This window comes from Onychomys torridus, chromosome 13 (genome assembly GCF_903995425.1).
Source record: "Onychomys torridus chromosome 13, mOncTor1.1, whole genome shotgun sequence".
Taxonomy (NCBI): domain Eukaryota; kingdom Metazoa; phylum Chordata; class Mammalia; order Rodentia; family Cricetidae; genus Onychomys; species Onychomys torridus.
In genome coordinates, this window is record NC_050455.1 from 28,277,551 (window position 1) to 28,294,930 (window position 17,380).

At 46.9% G+C, this 17,380-nt stretch overlaps 1 protein-coding gene and 1 long non-coding RNA gene across 4 annotated transcripts in view; one reads left to right on the forward strand and one right to left on the reverse strand.

Annotated features, from left to right (window-relative positions):
• Positions 1–17,380, forward strand: part of LOC118594614 — a 90,896-nt gene that overhangs the window by 11,784 nt on the left and 61,732 nt on the right. The window lies entirely within an intron of this gene.
• The window catches only part of Fgf1 (fibroblast growth factor 1), a 68,872-nt gene that overhangs the window by 5,297 nt on the left and 46,195 nt on the right, over positions 1–17,380 (reverse strand). For both annotated transcript variants that reach the window (XM_036204588.1, XM_036204587.1), the window contains exons 2-3: positions 12,649–12,851; positions 614–717 (exon numbers count right to left, since the gene is read on the reverse strand). In XM_036204588.1, the coding sequence (XP_036060481.1) occupies positions 614–717; positions 12,649–12,817 (273 nt within the window). In that variant the 5' untranslated portion in view covers positions 12,818–12,851. The remainder of the gene's footprint in view (positions 1–613; positions 718–12,648; positions 12,852–17,380) is intronic.

The following is a 17,380-nucleotide window of genomic DNA, read 5'->3' on the forward strand; positions in this document are numbered from 1 at the left end:
ACCTATACTAAAGAAAAGAAAAAAAAGTCAGGCTTGGTGGTATGTTTGTCCCAGCACTGGGTATTGGAAGTCAGGCAAACCCTGGGGTGTTCTAGCTAGCCAGCCTAGTCTACTTGGCAAGTTCTGGGCTAGTGAGGGACCCTGTTCTTCTTTTTTTTTTCTTTTTTTTTTTTTGAAGGTCAACAGCACCTGAGGACTGATACCCAAGGTTCTTCTGTGGCCCTCAGATGCTTATGTGCACACAGGTACATCTCCACACACAGGCAGAACATTAAGAGACACACATAGTTCTCAGTCAACTCAAGAAGCATTTTTTGGGTTGAATGAATAGAGTAGGCTTAGGTATTCTGAAATGAGTGCCCGACACGTTGCCAAAGTACCAATCATCATTTCCTGCCTGTCTGTCTGATAATCGGAGTATTTTGAGAGAATACCACAAGAAGCTCTTTTATGTTGGTGCCTAAAATAAAGCAAGGTGGAGGGTAGGAACCGTACTGGAAAAAATAACAAACAGAGGCTAATTGATGGTGTGTCATTTGCATCACCCCGTGTAACAAGACTTCTGGAAACCTCAAGCCTTGGCTGAATCTGGAGGCGTCAGCCTCATACTTACCGAGCCGTATAAAAGCCCGTCCGTGTCCATGGCCAAGTACTGGCCAGTCTCCGTACCCTTTATATACACTTCGCCCGCGCTTTCCGCACTCAGCTGCAGCTGAACTGGAATGAAATTAACACAAGCAGAAATCAACAAACACCGCACTTTGGCCAGTAGCCCCGTAGCCAGAACAGCCGGCTATGGAAAATTCTGCTTATTCATTTTGTAGCACCCCGAGGATGAGCACCCAGTGGATCAAAACGGTAGTTCCTGTTCCTTTCTGCTCCAGGGAGAGCTGTTCATGGGGAGTTGCTTTCCTGAGAAAAAGAGAGACAAAGGCTAGCTTGGCAGCCCATCTACCCTGTGCATACCTGCCCAGTTCCTCTGTCCTCCCGCTCTGTCACCTGAGGGGAAATCATTACAGGGAGAGGTAATACTTGTTTCCCTGGTTCTGATACCCCGGAGGTCTTGGAGTACTGTACAGTAGCAGTGGCAGCAGCTTTAGCTGTCACCCTGCTGGATAGGGACACACCTTCAAGGCAGAGGGACATGCTGGCAGATCACTAATGTTTTAAACCCAGACACTGTTCTTTTCCTGGAGAGGAGAGAGTTCCAGGGAGTCAGGACTCACTCACAGTGAAATTGAGTGAACTCTTCAGCCTCCAGAGCATCCCAAATAGGGCCCTGGCAAAGAAGACATGCTCAGGAAGGGGAAGGAGTTACCCATTTTACCCATACATGCAGGGACAAGAGCAATGTTCTCAACTGGGGGCCATTTTCTTCCACAAGGGATGCCTAGAAAAGTCTGGGGATTGTCTGTGTCATTATAGCTGGAGGGGAAGGAGCAAGCTACTGGCCCTAGTGGGCAGAGGCCAAGCATGTGCAAAACACCCTCTAGTGCAGAGAGCAACCCCTAAAGATCCTGGAAAGGTCTCACCATGCTGAGACACCTTATGACTAAAGGCAAGGATTGTAAGTCACTTGAGGCGTACATCACCATGTGTTCTGGTTGATCCTCTCAAGGTGCCTTGGGTAGTGATGGACGCATATCAGAGGCTAATACCCAATGGATAATTATTATTTTGCTTATTCACCTACGAAGGGAGGTGCGTTAATGGTTCATCCTTGGGAGCTAGAATTAATTCTGGACTCCTCTGGACAATTTCTTTAGTCAATAGACTGTCACAACTGTTATTCTGACTTGGAGTATAGAAAGTAGATTAGTGGTGGCCATGGCCCGGGCGGGGGTCAGGATTGTGTGAGGAAAAATATAGTTGAGAGATGTGTGGGTGTTACTTTGCTTCTGTTCGGAATGAAATCGGGACCAGGATGACAGCCCAATAAGCGGGGGTGGGTTAGAGGGCAACAGACTTGACAGATTTCTCTATGGGTCCATTTAGACCCCTCCCACCCTCCATCAGCACCACGATGGATATGCAGCTTCAGCACAGTGATGGATATGCTGCTTTAGTGGCTGAGGTCCTGGCCCTCCCTTCCTGTCCATACGCTTCATCCTAGGAGACGGAAGCACATAGAAAGCCATTTCTAGAGATAGCCTGTGTGTGCTTTTCTAGAGCGAGCATATGCATGGAGGGCCAAGTACTTAGGCTCTCCTCTACAACAGTGTTAGCATCCTTTTTACACAGTTCTTTGCCCCGGTTTTTCCTGTCAGTGTGACAAGTTAGCTTTTTTTTTTTTCTCTCGGTTGAGATTTGAAGTGTAGGAGTGTTTGCCCTGTGTGTGTGTGTGTGTGTGTGTGTGTGTGTGTGTGTGCGCGCGCGCGCCACTTGTGTGCCGTGCTCCTGGAAGCCAGAAGATGGAGTCAGACAGTTGTGAGGTGTCCTGTGGGTGCTGGGAATTGAACCCAGGTCCTGTGAGAGAGCAGCCAGTGCTCTTGATTGCTGAGCCATCTCTCTCCCCTCTCCAGCTTGTTCTTTTTGTTTGTTGACTTGTGCTCCGTTCTGCAGCCCAACGGTTGGCCACATCCTGACAGATGTGCTGGAGTTTCCCCCTTCCTCTCTGCTTTCCTCATCCTCCAATTCACACAAGAGTGACACATAGTTACATCACCCCTAGGAGATGCACCTCTGCACCCTCGGAAGTCTGCTGGAGAGACTCAAGACTTCCCCCAACTTCCTGTGGTGAGCAGAGTTTATTGAAATTACAGGAAAGGAGCTGGGAGCCACTGACTTCCATTCCTACTGGTCTCCCTAGCTTTGGTCATCTCTGAGAGTATGGTCATGAGACAGTAGGCCAAAGGACATCCAGTAGCTGCTCCCTCCAGACTCACATTACTCACTTGCTTACTATGCTCTACCTGTGTTAACTTTCAGTTCGTGTGTGTGTGTGTGTGTGTGTGTGTGAAGATAAGAGAACAATCATGGATGCTGTTCCTCGGGATCTGTCCACCTTGTTTTTTGAGCTAGGGTCTCTCAGTTGGCCTGGAACTCTCTCACTTGGCCTGTAACTCACTGGTTATGCTAGGCTGCAGTGAGCCTAGGAATCTGCCTGTCTCCATCTCCCCCACACTGGGATTGCAAGCATGCATCGCTACATGCTTTTCCGTGTGCATTCTGGGAATTGACCCTGTGTCCTCATGCTGGCACAGCAAGCATTTTCCTGCCTGAGCTATCTCCCCAGCCCTCACCAAACTCTTTTGTACCTTAGGATCCTTGCACATCCTATGCCCCTGTCTGGCATCTTCTTCCTCCAGACATTTTTATAAGGTGTACTCTCATCCCCCTTCAGGCCTCTGCCTAAATATCTTCTCAGAGAAGCCTGCTCAAGTGTCTGTGACACTCTGCCAGTGGGTCCTGTCTTCCCCTTCCCTGATCCCTGCCTATGCCCCCCCCAGTGCCCATGTACTCCCTTCCTCATCCACTTGCTGCTTCCTTTCATATGCTCAGCACGTAATTATTTTATTACTTAAAGCTTTATCCAGGAAGCAGAAAGAAAGGAAGGGAAGGAATTTTGCCCATCTTGTCTTGACTCCTTGGGTCCCTGGTGTAGCGTCCTGCACACAGTGTCCGGTTGGTATCAGCCGAGTGGATGTCATCAGGCTAATGTTGGCAGAGATGGTTCTGCCCAGCCTTCCTCAACAGCTGTGGTCTTTGAATTATGTTCCCAACACATTCTTTGGAGTGAATGGGGTCCAGGTGAGAGGTGTAAGGCTTGAGGCTACACTCTGTCTCCAACTAGTAGAGTGACCTTAGCCAGGCTACTTAATCCCTCTTGGGCACAGTGATGGGTGCTTAGGTTCCATGTCTATCAGGTTCTCTCCAGATCTGATAGTCTGTGAAGCATGTGGCTGAGTATGATAGTGACGCTCCAGGGAACAGAATGGTGTGGTATGTCTACATAAAGGAATGAGGTTGTAGTGTATGCTAAGACATAGGTGAGTCTGGTTGCAGTGGCATGACAAGCCCAGAATCAGCAAATATATAAATACAGTGAGTAGATTTGTGGAGCCCAAGGCTGGACAGGAGTTGGAGTAGAAAACTCTTAACTTAATGGAAGAATCACAGTTAAGAGCCTGGGAGATTCTCTTTTGAAAATTAAAAGTAATAGAGATGTTTGTACAACCCTATGAAGAAAAATTGTAAGGGTCAGTGGTTAAAAGCCTCTGTAGTGTCAACTAGTGACCTGAGTTCAATCTCTGGATCCCACGGTAGATTAGTTGGTTTTTTTGTTTGTTTGTTTGTTTGTTTTTGAGATAGGGTTTCATGTAGCCTAGGCTGGCCTCAAACTTGTGATGTAGCCAAGGATGACATTGAACTCTCAATCCTCTTGCCTCTATTGCCCAAGTACTAGAATTAGTAGCTTATGCCACCACACTCGGTGAGGAAGGTTTGTTTGTTTGCTTTTTAAAGCATTTAATTTCCTAGCTCTGCCTCTTGCTGCAGGGCCAGGTGAGGGCAAGCTCTTTCCTTCTGTGAAATCCCATCATGGCCTTGGAAAGGTCTCACAGAAGTAAACAAGAGCTGGGGCCTGTCTAGCACATGACTTCAGCCCTCAGCCAGGGATGGTATGCTGGTGAGCGTCGGCTGAAGAGTTTCCTCTATAAATATTATTTCTCCAGGATGTCCAAGTTTCCTAGCTCATTCTCACTGGGTTTCTTTCTGGCTGTGTTTCCTACACATATATTTCTGCGAGCAAGGCTGGCAGGAAGGCACTACGCCCAGCCTGCACCATGCATGTCCGTGACTGGATGTCCAACCCTCTGATGGGGGACTCCATTCTGGTTCTGCAGAGCGATACCCTCTCAGCTGCTGGCTGCAGGGAACACTCCAGGCAGGGAGGAAGTGTGACCTCAGAAAGAGGCAGGGGCTGGCCACACAGCGTACTCCTTCTGTAGCAGCAGAGCAGGGGCAAGGATTGTAAGCCATTTGGTGCCCCCCCCCCACCCCTACCTGTGTGTGCTAAAAGTTGTGCTCATGAGTAAAAGTACAATTAAATATCTCCTCACGCCCCCCTCCCCCGTCACTCTGTCGCTCTCTCAGTTATCTCCCTACCCCGTTTTGTCCCCCCATACAAAAGTAGGAGATAACATACAGCAGAGAAATTGTAGGGAAATAAGTAAATCCTTGCTGAAAAACGTTTAAGAAGCATAAGCTAGTGTGTATAGCACAAACAGATGTGTGTAAAATGTAAAACTTACTGGACACTGTCAGGCGTGTGCTGCATCTGCCCTGGGGAGGCTGAGAAGGAGGTAGAGGACTGGGGACCCATAGAGGGAGGGTCTGATTCATCCTCATGGTCTCTCTATTTCTCTAGAATCAGTTCTGCAGCCATCGCTGGGTCCTGCGTGGATGGCATTTGCTGGTCTCTGGTCTGTATGTATATAATGCATGCTTTTGGTTTTACTGTATACACGTGAGCTACTACAAAGTTTTCATCGAAGAGTCACTGCCTCCCACAATTCTCCCTGCCTTCCAGGGGTGGTAATGTTTAAAGCTCTGTTCTGAGTCAATGGGCCGATTCTCAGAGCTACCCAAGACTCTCCTCCTTTTCCTCCTCTCCTTCCTTCCTTTTTTCCTTCCTTCTTTCCTCCCTCCCTTCCTCCTTCCTTGTTGTGTGTCTAGGAAGTGTCTGTGGAAGGTTGCATGCATACTGTGATGTAAGTGTGGAGGTCAGAGGACTGCTTGGAGTAACTTCTCTCCTTCCAAAACCTTCACATGGGCTCTTCTAAAAAACGAACAAACTCAGGTTTTAGACTTGTAAGCAAGGGCTTTACCTGCCAAGCCACCTTGCTGCCCCCAAGACTGATTCTTGCTCCTGGTGACCTCTGAGGTAGTCTGTGACTCAGCTCAGGCTTGAACACAGGGATTTGTAAGAGTTTGAGTGTGCCAAAAGTACCAGGGGTGGGGGTGTGGGATGGGATGGAAGGTCACAAAACCCCTACCTTCTCCATATTCAACACCCTCCACCAGGTGAGTACCCTGAGCAGAGAATGACACCCTCACTGGGAGGGAGACCCTGACGTCTGTGGACAGGAAGGACAGCAGCCCTGGGCATGCCAAATTGCTTATTAATGAAAACAAAGTCTGTAGCTAGCTGAGTGCTTCCTTTAGCTCAGGTCTGAAATGGAGACAGCAAATTTTGATTTAGCAGAACAGGAAACAACTTTCGAAAGGTACTCTCGTGGTCGATAGGAAATTCAAAGCCTTATAGAAATTGACTTGAAGAGGGCTGAGAAAGGCTTGTGTGGTAGTTTTTTTCTAAGTGACAATGTGTCACTCTGTAGCTCAGGCTGACCAGGTAGTTGCAGTGATTCTCCTGACTCAGGTTCCCAAGTACTGGAATGGTAAGCATGAGGCACCATATCTAGCTATTTGGTGGATCTGTGATGGTAAACATCCTAACAGAGTCTAGGGTTGTACTTTCATGTGTTTCTGGTTTTGATTTTGGTGCTGGGCATTGAACCTAAGACCTCATTCATGCTAAGCTTGGATGCTGGAGGGTGCTGGTTTGAGAATACAACATTTAAATATCAGCCTAAAATGGACACCATCATCTTGGTAGCTCATGCTCCTGTGTTCCATGCTCACTGTTCATCACCCTGTGGTTTCTGCATGCTTACAGCTCCTTCTGAAGAGGAGCCCAGCACTCTCCAGGGCTCCACCAGCTTCTACCCAGGTACTCTTGCCTTATGCCTAAGGAGTAGCTGGCATCTGCTTTCTTTTCTGTGACCATAACCTTCCATTAGGTCATAGCAGTAGCTTGTTCATAGAGAGGCACTTTGATCCTGTACTTTCTAGAGCAGAAAGAAGAGAAAAGAATCCAAGATGGCTAATACCAAGAGCGATGAGCTCTGGGACCCACACTCCATGTCCACCCTGTCCTGCACTAGAGATTTTTACAGCTGAGGTGACATTTGGTATCTTGGGCTGGGAAGCCAAAGAGGAGGGCCTTGCTTGTGTGTGGCATGGCCTGCCCTTTATGCCTGCTGCTCAGAGAGAGGCCACAGAGATTACGTGCCCAGTTTATTCTGGGTTGGAGACTTCCCGGCCTTGGTTGTGTTTACTCAAAGTGAGGTCAGCCTCATTCAGAACTCAGCCAGGTTGTTTTATGTCAGTGGAGTTTATAATTAAAGTGTAACCACAAACCAGTCTTTGCAAAACATTAAAGACAGAGAAGGGAAAACTGGACTAGAGGGGGAAAATTCCAGTGGTTTGAAATGTACGAGTGTGTGTGTGTGTGTGTGTGTGTGTGTGTGTGTGTGTGTGTGTGTGTGTGTGTGTGTGTGTGTGTACATATGGAAAAGACATTTGCTAACATCTGTAAAGGTGTCTTGTCTTTTAACATCTGGAAAAAAGTCAGACAACTTTTTATTTAGTTCAGAGATAGACTGAGAGACATATGTGTGTGTATTCATATGTATACTGTAGTTTCTCCAGAAAAATCCCTCTATAATCAAACAAGGGGTCTTGAGTTAGACTCAGGGACCCAAGAGGCTGATACACCACATATGGCAGGCAGGAACATCCTGTTGGGAGGACATTCCTCTCTGTAGCCCTCCCCCTCTTTCTGCCTATGGCAGCAGGGCCTAGCCCTCCCAAATGTGGTTCTTTGGAAAGCTGGTGAGGAATAGAATGCCTTTACCATTAAATGTGGAGTCCCATCAGACCAGACAACGGAAGTTTGGACTGCCCCCAAACAGTATACAGGGAGGGATTTCACTGCAGTGCGGTCTGCCTGGATCCAGGGCAATGCAGTAAGATCCTTGGACCAGCAAACTCCCCTGGTGCCTTTAGGATGTGGCTAGGTTTATAAATATTTGATTGGCACACACTCTGCTGAAGAACATTTCCATCTGTGTGGTGAGTGGTGCCGAGGATCTGCCTCCCTGACACAGCCTCCTTCCTACGTGCTGGGGAGGCTGGGGGCTGTAGGCTCCACAAAGAGGCTGAAAATTAGGGATGCTTATGAGTGTGCCATTCCTCTGCAGCTGCTGTTCCAGCTGTTGATCTTATGGAAGAGGAAAACCCGACATGCCTTCTCCAGAGAGGAAACTCTAGCAGGAAGAGCAGACAGGCATAGAGCTCTTTTCCTTTTCTCTGGTGGCTCTGTCCCAGGGAAGTTAGATGGGAAGGGATTGCTGGGCCAGGTCCTGGGCAGGCTGTGGCTTTATGCCAGGTCTCAGGAGCTCCAATTGAGACAGTCTCAGGGAAGCTAGGATGTAAAGTCAGCAGCAGTTCTGTGAACAAGTTTAACATTTATTTAATGGCCAGCTCTCAGATGGTTAAATGAGGAGGCCCAGTGAACCTAAGGAGGAGGAGGAGGAGGATGGTGACCCTGGAGAATGGCACTATTTTGAACATTCCGGTGCCTGGCAATATGTTGGGCCCTCTCTTAGAAATATCACATTTCACATTCCTACTTTCCTAAGAGGTGGAGAACTGTTGGCATTCTTATTTTTAAATCAAGGAAACGTTAGGGGCATAGAGGAAAAGTAACTGCCATAAGGTGTCACAGATCTGGTAAATACAAAAAGGGGACATCAACCCGTCCTTGCCTGTTTGCACCACGAGATAGGATAAGCATGTCAATGTATTTAGTTTTCGGGGTGAAAATGATGTCTGTCATGATGTTAGTAGTTAGTATCAGGGTGGTGGTGGTATCCTCAGGGGACGCGCTTAGTATTGGAACAGGGAATAGATGCTCCACAAGCTGTCCCTGTGAGAGGCCGGTCACATCCTGTTAGCTTTAGGGTTTTCAGCGTGATGATGTCTAGTGACCTCAGAGGATTGTTGTCAGGTGGAAGTGACCATCTGTGCACAGCCTGGCATGTAACAGTGCTTGACAGGCATTTCTTGAGGTACTGTTGGGTTTAAATTTATCTGCCAACAATACAAGTCAGCCGCTCATCAAATTAATGCTTCCTGGGCACTGAACCAGTGACAGGCAATATGCTGAACACAAAAGCTGCAGTGTCGAGCACCAAGAGACAAAGTCCTTGTCCTCAGGGGGCTTTCAGGGGGGAAGTCCAGTAAACAACCACATAAATAAATGCAGAGTGTGAGGAGAGAAGTGAGGAGAGGTGCACAGATCTGTGGCATCCTTCACATGGATGCTGTAGCATGGAACTGGTCACCTTCCCCTGATCCTGTGGCTTTCCCCAAACTCTCTCACAGTCACATTGTCTCTCAGAGCTCGTATTCTGCTATCAGAAGCAATCTTTTCACAAGCTGCATCTCCAGGGCCCCCTGAAACCCTCACTGTCTGTTTGTCTCTATCGTGGATACTACGACATGGTAGCTAGTGTTTACATCATGTACAGACAATTGCCCAGAGCTGTGGCCCAAGCTTTGGTGAAGGCAGAGGTCTCAACCCCGCCTCTCTACGGGAACCTGGTAGAGACATTTCACTTAAGTCTATTTTAGAATTGCCAGTGCACAGCGTCCTCCAGAGGTTGATACCACAGATAAGGTACTTGGAAACTATTTCTCCCTAGGGTAAGAGAGACAAATTTCAATAATTTCCCCACTTTGTGCACAGGCTCTGAGGCAAGTTCTGTCTTGTGGGGTTTATATGCTTGTCTTTTAGGGTTGCTCTTTCTTCAGGAAACTTTGGAGTACAGCTCTACCTGTCATGCTCTGACCAGTGATTAAAGAATAGAACTTCCAAGCTGGGCTGTGGTGAGACACGCCTTTATTTAACCCCAGCACTTCCGAGGCAGAGGCAGGTGGATTTCTGAGTTTGAGGCCAACCTGGTCTACAGACAAGACAGCCAGGATGACATGGAGAGAAACCCTGTCTTGAAAAAACCAAACCAAACAAAACAAAACAAAACAAAACAAAACAAAAAACCCCCAAACAAAAAACCACCACCACCACCACCAACAACAACAAAAAAGAACTTTCCTTTGGCCGACTGTGTGTGTGGATCATGGCTCTCCAGGGTTTCCACTCCAAGCTGCCCAAAGACTGCCTCTGAGGCCTGAGGTTCAAAACGGCAGTGCCACCTCTGGGCAGAAGATGGCGACAGATCCACACCCAGGGAGATCGCCCATGCCTAGGAGGCCCCCTGTGGCAGGCTGATGGGTAGATAGCACTTCAATACCACAAGAGGACGAGGCTGAGTCTCAGTGAGATTAAAAGACTGCCCAAAAGTGAGCTCTGGGGACACTGCAGATTAGAAGAATCATTGGTGGACAACTTGAAGCTTCTCTAGCAGAGTAATCATGCAAAACAGAGAGACTATTAATTGTCTGGTTAGAAAGTGGCCGAGTAGGACATGAGCACCAGCATTCCAGGGCCCTGACTGCAGAGGGTGGGTGGATTGTCCTTTCTGGTTTCAACCAGTACAGGGCAGATTGCTGCCTATTTACCTTAGGACTCTCCCGTTGGCCCTTGTCCTTAGTTCTAGAATAAGCAGACAATAAGCACGTAGAACTACTTTGAATGTTGGTAGAGAAGTGTGAATCCAGACTCCAGCCCTTCATGGGCCAAGAGAAGTGCCTTATTATCACACTGCATGTCCATACGATGCAGTGGGTCTGGAGACTTGGGATGGTAATGGCAATATTGGCCAGCATGTGCTGAACTGTTACCCTGCGCCAGGGAGGCACTATGCCAAGAATGTTTACTACATTATTTCGTTTACCTCTCCCAAGAAACCTGTAATCAGTATTTTCATTTTTTTTTTAATAAGAAAAATAAAGCCTGAAAGATTGAACCTAAATTCACACAATAAATACCCCGGCATCCCTTGGGCACATAATTCCTTACAGCTCTCCTACTGAGCAACACTGAGTTCCCAGGGCTTCTGACAGCTGAAGTCTGGTAGCTAAGTGCCATCACAAGCTGTCCTAGTGTTATGTACCCTGAGACATCCTAAGCTGCTAATGACCAGAGTGAAGGCACATGACCTTTGTCCAGAAACCCAGAAATTGTAGCCCTTTTGTTACCCCAAAGCTTCAGGTTTCCAAGAACCAGGCAAACCTTAAGAAACATGTTACCATGTTAACCTTTGGCTTGGATCTTGGGGACTAGAACATCTCCCATTAGTTCAGAAAATTGTGAAGACTTAGTAGAAACATTTAAAACTCAGAGGAAATAAAGCTTGGTGCCCTGGGTTGTGTGGGTGGACCCATGGATTGCATACTATGTCCAATGCAGTGAACTGTAGTCTTAAGTTCATTGGTAGCACAGGGTCTCTGTTCTAAGCCCTGCTCACCCCGTGCAGCTGCAGGGTGACTTTGCTTCCGACGGTTCTTCCCTCCACCTCCTGACTGCTGAGATCATAGAGGTATAACACCATATTCAGTTTTTACTTGGCGAGGCCTCCTATGCTAGGCAAGCACTCTGTCAACTGGGCTACAGGCTCAGCCCAAACTCGGTTATTTTTAATGTTCTAGAATCTCTATTTTTGGCTTGTCCTGGGTCCCTGTTTTTCATAGAATGGAAAACATGTAGGAGGCCCACTTGAAGACAGGTTATCCAAACAAAACCCCCGAATCATAAGCCTGCCCCATCTGGCTGGCCCTAGCACCCACCTTTCTGGGGAAGGAGAGACAACACCAGCACCCATCCCAGTCATGTGTGCCTCTGAGACTGAGCAGGGTATCTCAGAAGCCATCTTTGCACTGTCTGTGAAGTTTGGTGCCTACACCGGGTGAAATTCAACATCGAACACGTAAGCCATCACATCAGCAGTTGGCATCCCCCTTTCAAGCCAGTCCCAAGCCTTCTTTCCACCTGTGTCTCTCAGCTTGCAGCCTGTTTGGCTCTTGAAATTGCTGCTCCTCTATGCAGGGATCATATCTGACGTCTTTAACTTCCCTACAACATCTAATACCCTAGTGGTACTGAGGGAATCTCTTAGTAGAAAGCATATATCTAAACACACACACACACACACACACACACACACACACACACACACACACACCAGCACTAGAAGTACTGGTCAGGTAGATTATTTTCTCTAAGCCATACCACCATTTATCTACATTGTCTGAAAGCCAGGCTGCTGGGAAAGCCCAGAATTGTCAGCCACTCACTCTGTGGCTCCATTAGTGTCTGGAGAATGACTCGCCCCTTCTACATACCACAGCCACATCTGCAGAATGTGCTGCAGGAAAACTGCATAATTTATGATGTGTTAGGCTATGCTTAGATATGGGGATTCTCAAATCAAGCCCAGTGGAGACATCACCTGGAGAGTCTGTTAGCTTGAAATTGAGCCCACATCTTTGTGCAGGATTTCCCACCCCTGCCCATCAGGTTCTTCCCATCGTGGACCAGCAGGCCCTTGTCTGGCTTGGGGGCCTGATCTTTTGTTAGTTTATAGAAACCTGGGGGCAGGGGGCAGTGATTGGACCCTAGCAAAGGCTATATGAGGCCAACAGAGAATCCTTCCAAAAGCTTGCAATAAGATGTAATTAGCAAAGTGGTAGCCCACAGTTCCCTGTCTTCCAATGCCAGCCCCTTGGTATATGTATGTTATCTCATTTCTAAATGCATTGCGCCTACATAGAGCCTTGCTGTCCTCCCATGCTGGACTAGGGAAGACACAGGAAAGTGTGGGTGCAATTCAGATAGCTGCTTACTGTGCTGGTCGCTCCTGTCCCTCGTCCCATCCACTGTGCCGTCTGGAAGGATCCTCAGGAAGTGGCCCCCGTTGCTGCAGTAGAGCAGTTTGGGCTTCTTGTAGTTTCCTGGAGGCAGATTAAACCTCTCGGTCAGGGCTGTGAAGGTGGTGACCTCCCCTTCAGCCATGGTTCAGCAGCAGCCGGTGGTGGTACTCTCAGGACTGAAAGAAACGGAGCACACCTGTAGAATGTTCTTCAGGTAAAGGTACGATAGACATATTCAGGAGGGGAGGACCGCGCAGGGCCACAGACTGCTCAGGTGATGCCCAAAGTGCACGGGCCTGCTAGGTGAGTGGTAGCAGAAGAGGGATGGCCCCTCGTCTAGAAGAGGTTTTCCAGTCTCTCTTCCCTGTTGGATACACCTTTTCAACAAGCTAGATTCCCCCCCCCCCTTTTTTTAGAACTTCAAATTTAATCATTTGGCCAAGAGGAAAAACATTACGTCTTGGTCCCTCCTTCTGGTCCACACACATCCTCAAATTAAATACTGTAGTTATACTAAAATAACACCTGGGGTCTGGCAGAGACCCACAGAAGCCAAGAGGCCGAGGCTGAGGTTCTGCCTTCCACCCTCACACTGTTTTGACTAGGCACTGCCAAGCCAGAGGGGGGCAGAGGGCACAGATGGCCTGGGCATTTGGGCACCTGTGAGCCAAGGGTGCAGGAGGGGCAGCAAAGGGTTAATGTGTGTGGCAACCTTCTAAGTTGGCTGGAGGGAGGGAAGAAGGCAGAGAGAGGGGTTGGGGCATTTTTAAAGAGCAACCACTGCACCCGGGAATACTTTCTGAGACAGAACATCTTGAAGGCTGTGCCTGGCCACTGCTGGTTTCATAGCCCTCCACCAGACCCTCTAATCACACAGGGATGTCAGGTCTGTCCTTGTACCCAGACTATCTTCATCTTAATTATTTTCTGATATGAGATGCCTTTATAACACAGAGCCTATCCCATAACATTTTCTAAACCTCTAACATTATATATATCCACTACGTATACAATTCACACTAGTGTAAAAGTGTATCAATTATTAACGCTGGGGATTTGAAAGTGAAGCCAATGAAAGTTAGAATATTAAGCCATGTATTTTCCCCACCACTTAGGAAAAGAAAGTCCTAATAACTACAAAGACAGTGAAAGTTGTTTGTTTTGGGGTTTTTGAGACAGGGTTTCTCCGTGTAGCTGTGGCTGTTCTGGAACTCACTCTGTAGACCAGGCTGGCTTTGAACTCACAGAGATCCACCTGCCTCTGCCTCCCGAGTGCTGGGATGAAAGGCATATGACACTACTGCCCAGCTTTTTTTTTTTTTTTTTAAAGAGCAGGAACCTAATGTTGGCCTCACCTATGTATAGCTATTAATCATATATGTGTGTGCATGTGTGTTTACATGTATGTATGCATATATACATATATAACAAAGTGGTTTTATAACAATAGTCATCATCACCAATAACAAATGTTGTGCTGAAAAATAATATTTGTTAACTTCACCCTGACCCTTTAATATGAATGCTAAGACTCCTATTAAAAAAATTAAATCAGAGCTTAGAGGTGTTAAATTGCCCGTGCAAGGTCAACAACAAGAAGCTAGGTCTCAGAATGAGTCAGTGAGCACCAAGCCCGTCTGCCCTTAATTACTATGGAAAGGTTACATGATTTCACTGATGTAGATGTATTATGACCAGAAGTGGGGTGTTTGCCCATTGTATCAAATTACACCTGCCCATATACACTTGTCTTTTCACCTACCGTCACGATCTAAATGCTAATGATCTCCAACAACCTCCTCTGCACCTGTTCCCTGTTAACTCTGCAGCTGGATTCCACATAGCTCCTCAGGCCAGAAGAAACTCATGCCAGTAGCATCATGAACTCCCAAGACCAGTCAGAGCTCCACATTCCATGCCCTGGTCAGTCCTGCACGGGCACTCATGCACATCTATTCAATTGTAACCCAAAGCACCAATCTGGATAACTTGTCTTTGCAACTGGAATTAGAGCTTGAACTGGAAGTATCCACCTTTTTTTTTTTTCTGCACTTGGCAGTATGTCTGGTACATTCCTCTATTCTGCAGTCCCATAGGTCAGCTATTGACTTCAGTTTCAGCTACTGTTTGGGAGGCCCCTGCTTCAAGGACATGCCCCAAGTTTAAATATACATATAAACTACATTCGAAGTCAGACTATCACCAATGGCTCTCAACACATGGTGCAACATTGTTCTTGCCACATAAGATGGTAAGAGACAGATAATGTTATTTACATCAGCTGTGGAGGGAGGATTTACCATTGTGTTTTTCTTCCAAATTCTCAATATTTTCCAAACATTACCCTTTCACCTCAAGCCTCTCGTCTCTTTGCCCACTTCCATCTCCTCTCTCCTCAGCTGTTTACCCTCAGCCATTCCTTACTCTCCTTCTCTCTGAAACACTTTAGTTTTTCCTTGCAAAGTACTGGAGATGGAGTCTCCTGTGTACTAATTTTTGTTGTTGTTGTTTTTTGAGACAGGGTTTCTCTGTGTATCCTTGGCTGTCCTGGAACTCACTTTGTAGACCAGGCTGGCCTTGAATTCACAGAGATCTGCTTACTTCTGCCTCCTAAGTGCTGGAATTGCATTCCCTATCACTGCCCAGCTCTGCATACTAATTTCACATACCCCGCACCACTAGCTGCACCCTGGCTCCCCTCTAATATAAAGCAATGCAGCTATTTCAAGTGTAGCTAACTTCATTGGCGCTCCATTACCTCACAGATCTCCCTTCTTAACAATGCAAATGAGAGATCATATATTTTTTTCATTTATTTTACCCCTAATACTTCCTAAGTTGTGTACTTCATTTGCTATACAGGAAACAATAACCACACTCTAATGGCTACCAGTAGAATTGTCAATCTTAGGAGAGTAGAACTTTCTTGTTGTCTCAGGGTCTCCTCCAGTGGTGGTTTCTGATTGCATTTCCCATACTTCCGAAGTTGTGTACTTCATTTGCTATACAGGAAACAATAACCACACTCTAATGGCTACCGTTGGTATTGTCGGTCTTAGGAGAGTAGAACTTCCCGTCTCAGGGTCTCCTGCAGTGGCAGTTTACATTTGCATTTCCTATGCTGTGGGCCAGCTACATATCAAGGATGCCTCCCCTCTTCAGCCCTAGCCGGGAGTGGCTGTTAGGTTGTTTTCTAAGTGCTGGGCATAGATTTGGCTCTACCTGCCTGTATGCTTGCCTCCATCAGTTGGGATAAAGATGAATAGATACACCAGAAGGCTGGATGGGGTTGGAGGTACCAGCTCTGGCTAAGAATTATACTAATGTTCTCATTTACATGTGGGTATAAGCCATGCAGTCTGGATGCCATCCCCTCAGAACCTTCATCAAATCATGGCCTTGGCCAGCACTCAGCGGGTCCCCAGGGGTCCTTCCTTCTGAAACACGGTGAGAACTGAAATGTATAAGGCTGCACCTCTATTCTTTGCCTGCTCCTCTCATAAATGGGATAGTTATGGGATGGCTGCACAATTGAGATACTCTACTAACCCTTCAGTTCACATTTGCACCTGGATGCTGAGAGCCACATGTTGACTCCTTAAATTAAGCCTGGCATCACCATGGAGCTGATAGCCTTGGCAGGTAGATTTATGAATCATCTGAAGCCTGGGGGGGGGGGCATGAAAAACCTCTTGTTTTTAATTTTATTTACAATTTACCTATATTTTGAGAAGTTGACAGTCCAGAATTCTTTGGCTAATCCATTGTTTGCTAAAGGATGTGAATAAAGGAAGTATATGGTGTGGCAAAACCATAGGCAGCAACCTTAACAAGTGTCCCTGGGGATTAATGCAAACTGCTCTCATAAATGAATCAATTAGCCAAATGAAATCAGGCATTAAGCATAATGTGGATTCGCAACTACTTCTCATTACTGTTGTCTGGTTTATAGTAGCTATCTGGAGAGGGCATTTTCTACGTGGGAGATGGAGAAAAGCAAGTTCAGTGGAATCCCTCTCATTGTCTCGCACCAGCCAGCACCTGGATTTAGGACGCTGGTGAGATTTTAGGAAAGCCAGATGATTTTCTTGGTTTCTTAGTGACACCAAAGTGAGAGACACTCAACCTATTGGAATGTCCATGTTAAAGCTGACAAACTCATGCTGGGCGGCGGTAGCACACGCCTTTGATCCCAGCACTTGGGAGGCAGAGCCTGGTGGATCTCTGTGAGTTCGAGGCCAGCCTGGTCTGCAGAGTGAGATCCAGGACAGGCACCAAAACTACACAGAGAAACCCTGTCTCAAAACAAAACAAAACAAAACAAAGGATTAAAAAAAAAAAAAAAAAGCTGACAAACTGAGTTAGCTGTGAGCTCTGGATCAGACACATGAAACAGTGGGAAGTTTATACCCTAGGCTGGGAGCTCAAGTCATTTTTCTATGTGGCATAAGAAGCATACTGTACAGCCCTGGGCATGCACAGATGGGAACATGGATGTCCCATCTGGAGATGTTTCCTCTAATGATTCCCATTTGGCCTACTGCACAAAATCCTCTGAAGAGTTAAAGAAACACAACATTCAAAAAGCACCTTGGAAGTATAAAAAATGTGACCCAGCTTCTTAGGGACAAGAGCACATGGTTATATTAAACCAGTTGAAGCCTGGTGTGGTCTGGGTCAGCTTAATTTAAGAGAGTTATTTTTA